The sequence below is a fragment of the Ochlerotatus camptorhynchus genome, unplaced genomic scaffold, assembly GCF_037179485.1.
Source record: "Ochlerotatus camptorhynchus isolate MF236.1 unplaced genomic scaffold, CSIRO-AGI_Acam_v1.1 ptg000530l, whole genome shotgun sequence".
NCBI lineage: Eukaryota > Metazoa > Arthropoda > Insecta > Diptera > Culicidae > Ochlerotatus > Ochlerotatus camptorhynchus.
The window spans coordinates 1260525-1272599 of record NW_027041014.1 but is presented as its reverse complement, the minus strand read 5'-3'; the positions used below and the strand labels follow the sequence as shown (position 1 = coordinate 1272599).

General features: G+C 40.2%; 1 protein-coding gene across 3 annotated transcripts in view; it reads left to right on the top strand.

Moving 5' to 3' along the window:
• The window catches only part of tn (thin), a 233775-nt gene extending 223493 nt beyond the window's left edge, over positions 1-10282 (top strand). For 2 of the 3 annotated variants that reach the window (XM_065236147.1, XM_065236149.1), the window contains 2 exons: positions 9430-9653; positions 9802-10282. In XM_065236147.1, coding sequence (XP_065092219.1) covers positions 9430-9643 — 214 coding nt within the window. In that variant the 3' untranslated portion in view covers positions 9644-9653; positions 9802-10282. Of the gene's footprint in view, positions 1-9429; positions 9654-9790 lie in introns of all 3 variants that reach the window. The other variant, XM_065236148.1, reaches the window with a different exon arrangement.
• Positions 10283-12075: the final 1793 nt, after the last annotated feature.

Here is a 12075-nt window from a genome sequence, read left to right as displayed (position 1 = left end):
TCGAGGGGTGAATCTATTAGCTTGGGACCGAAAAGAGTACCAGAGCTGAGCCAAAAAGTTGAGCACGTTTCTTCGGGACCTTCTAGTCTTAGAGCTACCTCTATGGTTTAAACACTTGATTTTGCATATGCACAATCACATTTATTTTAAGTGTGTTGCACCATGGTCCAATGTGTTCTACAAGTTGATTTCTAGTGTTTCAAACATTGAAATGATGATAATCTTTCTCTATCAATTCAAATGTTGTGTACATTGAAGCAAACTACTGTTCAAAACAGATGGATTTGAAGTGTTTTGCATTTCAAAGCAATGTGAATTGCTTGTTCTACAAGGTAAGCATCGAAAACATAAGTTGTGACTTCATCCTTATTAACCAGTCTCATATATGAGAACATCCGTTGCCCAGTGAGATCGAACGTAGACAACGGCAGTAGCACATCCCAACAGTATAGGATCAATACCCAAATCAGACCCATTAAAAAAGGTAAAGCCTGACTAAAAGTAAATTGGTACGCCCCTCGCTCGTCGCTAGCACGCCTTAAAGCTGGGTTTAGTAGACTAGGCAAGTCAAATGATCAACTCAGTTGAATTCAATTGGCTTGAAAAGTTGAGTTCAACCTTTTTCAATTCAAGTGAGTTGATCAAGTCAGTTGAATGGCATGGTTTACACGTTCAATTCGCATTCAAGTCAGTTGAATTCAACTACTTGATCAATTGACTTGCCCTGTCTAAACCCAGCTTAAGTGTTGGGAATCGAAAATCTTTGACAGTGGTTTTTTTACACTTCTATAGAGAATAACTGGTGCAAGCTTAATCAAAGTAGTCGATCACGTTCAGAAGTAACGTCAAATGGAACTCGAAAGAAGAAAAAATAATGTGCACAAACACATGGAAAACAACAGTTTGTCGAGTGCTCAAAATCTACAAGGAATCAGCGGACCTACGAAAAAAAACTGAAACCAGAGATCGTCAGTTGCGCAGCAAGGTGTCGAGGTGCATTAAAGCCAACCTCGGTCTTTCGATCCGAGATGTGGTCAGAAGGTACAGCGCCAACTTTCAAACGGTGCGGAACATCCTTGCCAGGGAAGGATACAAGTCGTACAAAGCCAGTAAACATCAGAACCACCACATGAAGCAGAATTCCGTGGCCAAAAGGCGTGCAAGGCTCTTGTACGACCGTGTTTTGACGAAACACAAGGACTGCACTTTGATCGATGACGAAACATACGTCAAACTCGATTTTTAACAGCTTACATCGCGACTGAACTGCCGGGTAGATTCAAGTTCGTGTTTGCCGACAAGTTCTCGAAGATGGCCATGATTTGGCAAGCGATTTGCAGTTGTGGCCTGAAAACGGAACCTCCTCACATCCTCGACGATGACATCCCAAGTTTACATCGAAGAATGCCAAGCGTTGCCGTTCAAAAGTTGAGCACGTTTCTTCGGGATCTTCTAGTCTTAGAGTTACCTCTATGCTAATGCATCCTCCGAATTGCCCGGAATTTCGACCAATCGAAAAATACCGGGCTAATTCAAAGCAGCGGCTTCGACGAAGCGGCGGGGCAGTGAATGATCTCCAGAAAATGCGGGCTAAATTGAAGAAATGCGCTGATTCCGTGTCCGTTTCCACTGTGCGGGCGCTGATGGGCTCCGTCAAGAGGAAGGTTCAAGATTTCGTTCGAACTGCATATCTAGATATAACTAATTTTACACGTGATGGAATCCGTCTTTGACACAAAGGATGAGACGTAAACAAACATGTCATGTAAAATTGAGTGCTCCGAGACTGAAAAGTTCGTTGCTCGACGAAAAGTACGTTTTATTGAACTATATCTCGCGTTTGTTATGACTCAATTTTATTTGACATTGACGCTCGTACACACTTAGAAAAATCATGTAAATTTAGATGCTCTGAGAGTGACATCCATACCTCTCACGCCCAAGTCACGAGTTCAAATCTCACCCCAGGACAAGTCACGAATGACCCAAGAGCGTTAAAGTGACCATAACAAAAAAAAAAAAAAAAGTGACATATACGAGCGTCAATTTTGACATAAATTTGAGTCATAACAGACGTGAAATATAGCTCAATCAAACGTACTTTTCGTCGAGCAACGAACTTTTTAGTCACGGAGCACTTAATATGACATGACATGTTTGTTTACGACCCATCTTCTATGTCAAAAACGGATTCCGTCACGTGTAAAATTAGTTATTTCTAAGTGTATATTAGGGTGTTTCATTTTGAAAAAAGTGATGAATTTTTGATAGGCCACCCTCCAGTTCGATTCATAGCCCCAAAATATGAACCTGTGCAAAAAATGGTAAAGATTGATGAAGGTTTAGAGGTCGCGCCAATGATTTGGATTTTGTATGGAGATTTTGGTGAATTAGTATGGGAAATTATTGATTTTCGTTTACATTGCTCTAACTTTGGTTGTAGTTGTCCAAACGTTGAAAAAAAAAATATGTGGTTGTCATGACAATGATCAACAAGCCTGTTGTTGTTGCGATGAAATTGGCGTTGTTGCCTTGTACATATTCATCTGTCAATTTACCCTATTTTGCCATTTTTTCACATTTTTATAATTCTTGATACGCTGCAAAACTGAGCGTAGCAACTGTAGGCTTTTTGTTTATTGCCATAGCAATAACATACTAAATTTTTTCGACATTTGGACAAGTAGAAGCAAAGTTATAGCGATATAAGCGATTTTTTAAATTCTTCCATAGTAATTCCCATACAAATTTCAAATCATTGGCGCGACCTCTAAACCTTCATCAATCTTTACCAATTTTTGCACAGGTTCATATTTTGGGGCTATGAATCGAACTGGAGGGTGGCCCATCAGAAATTCATCACTTTTTTCAGAATGAAGCACCCTAGTGTATATATGTCACTCTCAGAGCACCTAAATTTACATGATTTTTTCTAAGTGTGTGGAGATATGTAACCATCTAATGCTGTAACTTTGTAGGTTTAAGAAAAATTCTGTAAATCAACCATTAATGGACTTTTTAAACTTATTGCATCACGAGTTACAGGCCTTTTTGTGCGTACGAATTTACTTTTCGTCAGTCTTTATTTGTAAGCTCTTCCCTTTTGGCAGCTTTGTTTATATATTTGTCGATTCAATTTTGGAGTCGGTAAAGTAGAATATTGTAGAACATTGTGATATCACACTGTGAGGCACATAGACTCCAAGTGCGTCACAATTCAAACCAATAGTGTTGAGGTACAGTTCAAAGCATAAGATTCACACGTGAAGTGGATGTGTTTCACAATAAGTGCAAAAATGAGTGTTCACTCGGCTGTCGACAAAAGCAGGCCACTCTCGATGTGTGCTACGCGATCGTCTGTTTACTCGGCAGCAACCATTGTGTGGTCCTCCTCATTGTTCTTCATCAGCAGTTCTTTCGGTCGATGCGTCGTCGACTTTGGAAAGCAACCGTTTCGTGATGAGTGTGTGAGTGCTGACCACGTTTTGCGTCCATTGCTGCAATGGACGCGCTCTGACCCTCGTTGGTGTACAAGAATTTGCCATACAATGAAACTACTGGAAGCGGCTCCAGTTCTGATGGAGGAGGCTTTTTGGATAGCGGAAGATAAAGTATTTATTGTGTTGTACCTTTTGACTATAGCTTTAAGAGGTATTGTATAGTGACCAAGAATCCTCGGCTCTGTTAAGTTAATTCGGTTGAGCCTTATCAAATAAATTAATAAACAAAAAAAAAAAAAACAATAAGTGCAAAATTAAGTGTGAGACACATGATGATGACGTTTGGATTTTTTTGAGTGTATGGTTTCCACTATTAATTTCCGCGTTTGAAAGTTGCTAGCTTGCTATGATCAACCATTTTCGTTTGTGGTATTACGATCATTGATTTTAATTTTGAAGTTGAGTGAGTCATTGGGTCGCTGATCCAGGTTCATCGCGAGTTTGTCGTGTACGGTATCGTCCATTCAAAATGGTCATCTCTATCGCTACCCTTCATGGCCTCCCAACAGGCAGTTGTTCGTCTATCTGGTGGTGGGTTTTGCAAGTTTCAGTGGGGTAAATTGCTGCGTACACTCTCCCCGAAGAACGCGAACTCGATCTACACGAATTCCATTTACGTTGGTCTCGAATGATTCCGTTTACGCGAGAGAATCGCGTAAATGGAATACACGTAGCATATAGAATTTGACCTAATCGGGACCAACATGGAATGTCTCGCGATGCTCTTCATATAGAAGATTACTGTCTTCGGCGAAGTTGTTTAGTGGATCAAAACCTAATGATTGGTTGACAGAAGTTTGGATTTTTCTCACTATACGGCGCTATTGTGCATGGATTTATGATTTCCTTGTTCGTGTTGTATCTTGAAATCCTTGTCATCTAAAAAGATGTTTCAACCATCGACCATTTGTCACAATGACTGTTTCAGCCAAATTGTCTCACGTTGTTCCTAGCGTCCGTCCACTCTAAAATTAGTCAACAGAATGACGAAACGACCCATGAACGAGCGTGATGAATGCGTCCATACATATCATTCTGCACTCTTCCATCCCATAGCGTCATTTTAATCATACAGTCAGGAATCCTTATTGCCGGGGTAACGGGGGCGTGAATAAGGAACCGCGAATAAGGATACCCACAGCTTAAGGGATTTTCACTAATAGGGGCTTTGGTGGATTATCTCATTTGTTACAATATATAGAGCTATACTGTCTTAGACAAAGTTGTTGTAATGAGATAGACCAACAAGCCTGTGTCATTGGATTTAGGTTTAATTGGGAACTACACCGCTAGGGACGCTTCACTTTTATGTTACTTATTTTTTTTTTTTTTTTCCTTTGGTTTGTTTTTTCCGTCGATCTTGTTTTCCGTGCTGAGCACCAATGCTACCGACGTGCCAGGAAGGCAGCTCCCACACCTGGACCCTACCTATCGACCCATCAACTCATGAACCGGGGACCAACGGCTTTACTTCCCATCCGAAGGAAGGCGTGATCAGAGATGTTATGCCTCAGAACATCCCGGCGGCGCCGACTGGGATTGAACCCAGGCCTGCTGGGGTGAGAGGTAATCACGCTTACCACTACACCACCGGCGCCGTTAAATTATGTTACTTATGACGGGTAGCTAAAAATCTCTTAAATAAAGTTGAACAACTTTGCTCAAGACAGTAGCTTTCTATAGGGCCAGGATCACGAAATATTGTATGTTGGACCTAAAATTCATATATTGTAACGCCCGTCATAAGTAACATAAAAGTGAAGCGCCTCTAGCGGCGTAGTTCCCAATTAATCCTGAATCCAATGACACAGGCTTGTTGGTCTATCTCATCACAACAACTTTGTCGAAGACAGTATGGCTCTATATATTGTTACAAATGAGATAATCCACCACAGCCCCTATTAGTGAAATTCCCATAAGCTGTGGGTATCCTTATTCGCGGATAGCCCGTCAATAAGGATCCGGCAATAAGGATTCCTGACTGTACGTCCTATCTCCCTCACTTCGCGTCCTGGTCGTTTCGTAGACGTACTTCGATTTGCATGACACGAACCGCATTCGTGTATTCGGAGCTTTCCGAAATCATGTTCGATCACTCTTGCGTGTATCTGTCATTTTGTTATTTCATGAATGTCGACTTCAAGTGCTGCCAAATGGACTTTGCCGACATCAAACTAATTAGCGGTAAATTTATGTTTAATTCATTACTACCTTATCATATATATTACATTGCTGTCTTCGGCAAAGTTGCTCAGTAGATCAAGACCTAATGGTTGGTTGACAGAAGTTTGGTATAGTCTCACTACGTGGCGCTAGTGTTCTTGAATTTGTGATTCCCTAGTTTACGTTATAACTTGAAATCCTTGCCGTCTAGAAAGTTGCTTTCGGAGAAGTTCAGTAAATCAAGACATAATCGTTGGTGGACAGAAGGTCGGAATTTTTTCACTACGCGGCGCTAGTGTGCTTGAATTTATGATTTCCTAGTTCGTGTTATATCTTGAAATCCTTGCCATCTAGCAAGTTGCTGCTTTTGGTGAAGTTGTTCAGTGGACCAAGACCTTCATTGTTTTGAATAAATATTTTGATAATTCGGCAACTTCGTCCTGCTACTGTATATGTGAGATGTTCTTCGTGCTTTATAACAAGAACCTGTCATTATAGGAAAATATAACCTAGGAGAATTTAACATTATGAAATCTGCCCTTAAACATTGCTTGCTGCAGGAGTCCAACATGGAAAGTAGTCAAGGAGAGTCGACTTCGTTATTCAGCAATATCACTTCTATCATTCCTTCGTAATTTTCAATCAATGTTTTCTTCGATTTCTTATAGTATACTTTTTACATTTGATGCAGGGGAAATGGATGAAATGTCGGCCTAAATGTCCCTAACTTGGGCCCATACATAATATCAGAAATCGACTAAATTTCAGTAGCGACCAAAAATATCCAGTAGTACCGTCCCAATGACGCGTTCATCTAGATAACCAGCAGATTTTTAACGATGGGCCCAATCTTAGATCCATAGGCCAACATTAGAGCCATTTCCCTTATTTGTATGTATATATAAATAAAAATACAAACATCTCAGTTTCTTCCTTCCATCCCAAAAAAAGGCTTTCACATTCCATCAGCAATCCGTCCGGTGCTCCTCGTTCGTATCGAGAGTGACAAAGCGTTGCAGCTGGTCTTGGTCCTTAAATTCTTGAGCGCTTGGTGCTGGCATCTCATGGATATCGTCCAAATCGCCATGAGTTTCAAGATCTCCAAATACTTCTTCAACCGTTGTTTCCATTTCTGTAATCAGTTCATAGATTTTAACTTGCGTCATATCAAAAACTCCCAGCGCCGGTCCCAGAGCTCGATTGTCTTGGGCGACGTCTGCATTGTCGTTGCTGATTTCATTGAAATTTCCGCTGATTTCAGGTGGCAAAAGAGCATTCCAGTAGTTCTTGAGCGTAAAAGGCTTTTAATCACGAACGGTTTTTTCCAGGCTGTCAAAGCTATCTTTGATAGTGAACTTCTTCCACAATCAAATCAAATCGTCCCCTGTTTCATCCATTCGGTCCACAATCGTGCGGTAGTTATGATGGATGTAACGAAACTTAAAGTTTGCGATTAACCCTTGATCCAACGGCTATAGAATGGAAGTCGTATTTGGAGGGAGCTAAGTCACTGCGATGTTCGGATGGATTAACTCGGGGGGATTGGTTAGGCGCGTTGTCCAACACCAAAAGGACTTTGTTCAACATCTGGAGCGAAAATGTTGTTAAACCAGTTCGAGAAAAGGGATGAGGTCATCCATCCCTTTTTGTTAGCTAGCAACTTTTTAGGAACTTTCTAGCAACTTCCTAGATGCCAAGGATTTCAAGATATCACAAAAACAAGGGCATCATTAATTCATTGCATAGTGAGAAAGTTCATAACTTCTGTCCAACAACTTTTAAGTCTTGATCCACTGAACAACTTTGCCCAAGACAGTACCCTTCTATATGTCCAGGATCGCGAGATATTCCATGTTGGTCCCTATAAGGTCAAATCCCATATACTACGTATACTCCATTTACGCGAATTCGATTTACGCGGTACGTATTACTCGCATTCTTCGGGGGGAGTGTACTAAGAAAACTGTACTACACGGTTAGAAAAAAGTACCCAAAATTAAGTTCTTTTCACTCATCTCGGCACTATAGTGCAGGAACCCAAAAGTAGGTAAAGCGGGTCAAAGTAATTTTCATTTACTTGTGTGCAGTTCGTATGGAATTTTCCACTGGCTTTTTAACCAAAAGTAAATTAGTTGTACCCAACAGTAGATAAATATGATTATACTCAACGTTGGGTTCCCACACTTTACTACCCCTGTTGGGTGGTTTTGCTCCTCTGTTTTTGACAACATTAGTAGGAAAAAAGGAGACAAACTAGTCATAAATAAATAAAAGTGAACTGGCCGTTGGGTACTTCTTGCTTACCATGTAACGTTCTCCCGTTGCAATCTCCGCAGTGTATAAGCTGACTGACTGCGCCATGTTAACTGTTGGCACGTTGGAAAGCCAGTATTAGGTGTTATATGAGTCTCTTCTACGAAAACTACTAAACCAAATGGAGTATCAGCCGTCTGAAGAAATAAAACTTCATCAGCCGGAGATGTTGAAATTAACGCCCAAATCATCACTCTGGGAAGAATTTGCAATTTGAAAATCAATTAAATTCACACCAAATTCTCGTAGCTGAAATACATTCATTGGTTCTTATGGAATTATTACGTTCTTTTGCCTCAGTGTATTCATCAGAAATAGATGCAGCCTTTAAATGGCGAACCCGAGGGCAAACATTGCAAGTTTAAAAAGGTTTAGTAGGCCTGTTCTATGGCCTTGAAAAGGTTTAAATTTGTGTTTGACTGGAACTGGTCGAGATTTTAATTATATCTGCAGTAATTTACGATTATATCTGATTAATGTTATGCCACTTATGGTTGTCTACGATCCATGGGAAGCTCCCACTACTTGTTCAGCCTTCCTGGATTCAAAACCGCAGCTGACCATTATGTCAAATGGCTCCACCGAGTCGTTACTCAAGCGGTACAAAGGTTCCAAACCCATCTTCATTGGCATCAAAAATTCAACTCCCCACCGTTGCAATCAACTCAGTAAATTTAGCGGCACACACGACACCTAAAACGAGCCCTGCTTCATCATGAAGTACTGGTCCATCGATCATAATTTCGGAGGTGTGCTTCATTTTCGGCAACTTTCTATGAGTTACCTGTCGGGAAATATCTTACTCAATTCATCATCAGCACAGTGTGCCATCCTCTGGAGTGAAGTAGAAAATAATGAAACCTCCTTGTCGGATTTTTTCCACCCAAGGTAGAATGAGTACGTTGTTCCTTCCCACTTGTAACACAGGCAGGGATGGCTTTAAATTGAAGAGACTTCGTTGGGCAGGAAAATGATTGATTGTCATCGGCGTCTAATTTCATTAGACACATTTCATGATGCCTCATCCTCGTCTTGCGAATTGTCGTGTCGTGTCATTTCTCCTCTCGGGAGGATGACGACGACGACGACGACGAAACCAATAGAGGCATGTCGCATCATTTCAGTGGAAATCTCCTTTTCGTGTTTGAAGCATGGATTAAAACGTTCCAGCCTGGCTTCAATTGCTTAATTTTGGTCCCATTTTTCTTTGGTTTACTCGTCCGTCGTCTGATCAATTTACAGAGATCCAGGGTGCGAAAGAAGAGATCTGTATTGTCCGGTAATTCAATTTGCATTTTTCATCAATTTGTGACTGCTTATTGCACATTTTGTCTGAAGCAACTTGATTCTGGGTGGGAAAAATTTATGCTGCTCGCATTTTTCTGAAACAAAACAAATGAATCCAAAACCAGGTTTATCATTTCTCACTTTACCCCTCTTCCTTCACTTACAGAGGCGTCGCGGTCGACGATCAGGGCTACATCTGCGTGGCCGATTCCGGCAACAACCGCATCCAGATCTTCCACCCGGACGGAAGCTTCCTGCGCGCGTTCGGTTCCTGGGGCTCCGGTGATGCCGAGTTCAAGGGCCTGGAAGGGGTGGCCATCATGTCCAACGGCAACATCCTCGTGTGCGACCGGGAAAACCATCGGGTGCAGGTGTTTTAAGTTTGTTACGGTAAGTTGAAGACTGTTAGTAGATGTCAACGGCGCTTGATTTAGATTTTTTGAAACCAAAGGACACCCCGAAAATCGAAAACAAGCGTCAGAAATGTTTGTGAACAAAACCATTTTCAAGTGAAAATTAATTTGAAGCCAACCTTCAGATAACCCAACAATGTGTACGAGTCACGTCTTCATCACGGTGAAATCTACAACTTGAAATCGAACAATTTGATCAGAAAAGTTTTATCCAGGAAAATTTAAAATAGTACCACGTCTTTTTCCGATTCAATTTGGCTGGACTTTTGCAGCCGCACCAGGGAGATCGAGCGGCATGGAATGCCAATTTCAGCATCATTCGGTTGAAATTAACAGTCTCTGCCAGTGCCGATTTGTTTGAATAATTTTACTAGTCAGAACTTTGGTAATCATCCTTATCCGTTATCATTTTTTTTAAGCTCACTGTCTATAAGACGTGTATGTTGATGTTGTTTTCGGATTTAACACTGATTGGATCGTAGATTTTTTATAATGAAAAAGTTATAATGATACCAAGTAATGCAAAATGAAATGTAGCAATCAAAGTGAAAAGCGAAAACTTCTAGCATAATAATAAATATTTTTGATTTTTTGTGTTTGAACAGCTAACATCAGATGCGTCATTTGAATTGATTCAGATATCACAGACCCTTTCGCCGTCATGCATCGCAATCATTCTTTACACAGACCGAAAGCTCCAACAGGGTCTTAGTTAGGGGTGGTGATAATGGCCTCCGACAAAGACGACAAGCCAACGCACAGTGGGCCAAAATTGACAAAACCACGACTAAACTAAATATCTCGGCTGACAAATGGTTTCAATCAACATGTTATACATATTCTTAAAGTAAAAACTCTGTTGCATCAATTGGTGGTGGTCTCATTGGCCAAAAACTTTTGTATGCCGGGATCAACCCGGTTTCCCGGTAAAATAGGAAATGACACTATCTATCGACATAGTTTTACATCATACTTTAGGTAAATTACTGGAAATTCATAGTACTAAGTATAAATGAAATATATAACATCATATACAACCTCAGGGATCCTTGCGATCCGTTGCGACCGATAAATTGGTCACATTATAAGACTTGTCCTAGAACCATGTGCGTGTTTTTTTTTTTTAAGTATTGTTCTGAATCACGTAATTAAAGCGTATTGTCAGTCATATCATGGTTTTCTGGATAATCTGGAATAACCGTAAACAATTTCATAACATGTAAATAGTCCTGCAAAATCACGATTTTTTTTCATTTCAATCCAGTTAAAATTAATAATTATTAAACCTATTTTTAGTTTGATAAAATACCAAGTATCTAGCAGTTGCTTTAAAAATGCAGTTTTCAAATCGAAAAATCGATAATATTTGAAGTTCTGAGGAGAAGGTTTTAGCTCAATTGATCGTAAGAGAACTAAGTTATAAAGCCCTACCAGTTTAGAATCAGTACGTTCTCAAGCACATGTATCTAATAATCTGTATGCTTTAGAATGAAACGTTTTTTAAAGAAAATTTTATATATTTTTTGTAGTCTAAAGAGACAATATGGGTTTTGCTATTTTTGTTCTTCTTGAATGAAAATAAGAACTTTGAGATTGATACGTGCAATCAACTTCTGCACAAGCAACGGCTACTCTTTTTCCCAGTATCTGGCCATTGAATTAGCATCCTTGGCCATTTTCCCACTCTTCTTCTGTTTAGCTTTGATGATACCCCAATACATTTTAAATGAACGGAAATCCGGGCAGCTCATGATAATAAGAATGATTTCAGTGTCGTCCAGCGCTCTTGTGAGAGCATAGCGACTAAGTTGCGTCGTACGGCTGACCAGGGCCCCTTCTCTAATATTCATTGACGTTTTTTTTTTGTTGAAGAATTAACATTATGTTTTTAATAAAAAAAATACTGAATACGTTGAAATTTTTTTTTTACTATCTATATGACTGAAAAAAAAAATCATTTTTTATTGAACACCAGTTAGCTGCAGATTCTCTGCCAGATCATCAGCTTACCGGCAAACTTGTCCGCCAAGAGATTTTTTTGGAACATCTCCGTTTTATATCCAATTTGACATACGTTTCATCGTCCATAAAATTATCCGACGAATTTGGTCATACAGCTTTCGGGGTCCGATTCTTACTGGCCAGATACTTGTAGAAACTTAAGTCCTGTATTCGCTTTGAAAGCCTTCATGACGTTCTGACGCAGTTTCCGGTCCACTGTACCGCTTCGACGCCCTGAGTGCACCTTCCAGGGAACAAACAAATATTCCTTGAATCGTTTAAGCACTGCACAGACGGTGGTTTTGGCCATCTTCAACTTCTTTGTGATCATATCTTGTGTCCAGAATTCATTCTCTTCTTTTTTTCATTCATTGCGTGGCAATTCACGAAAACATAAA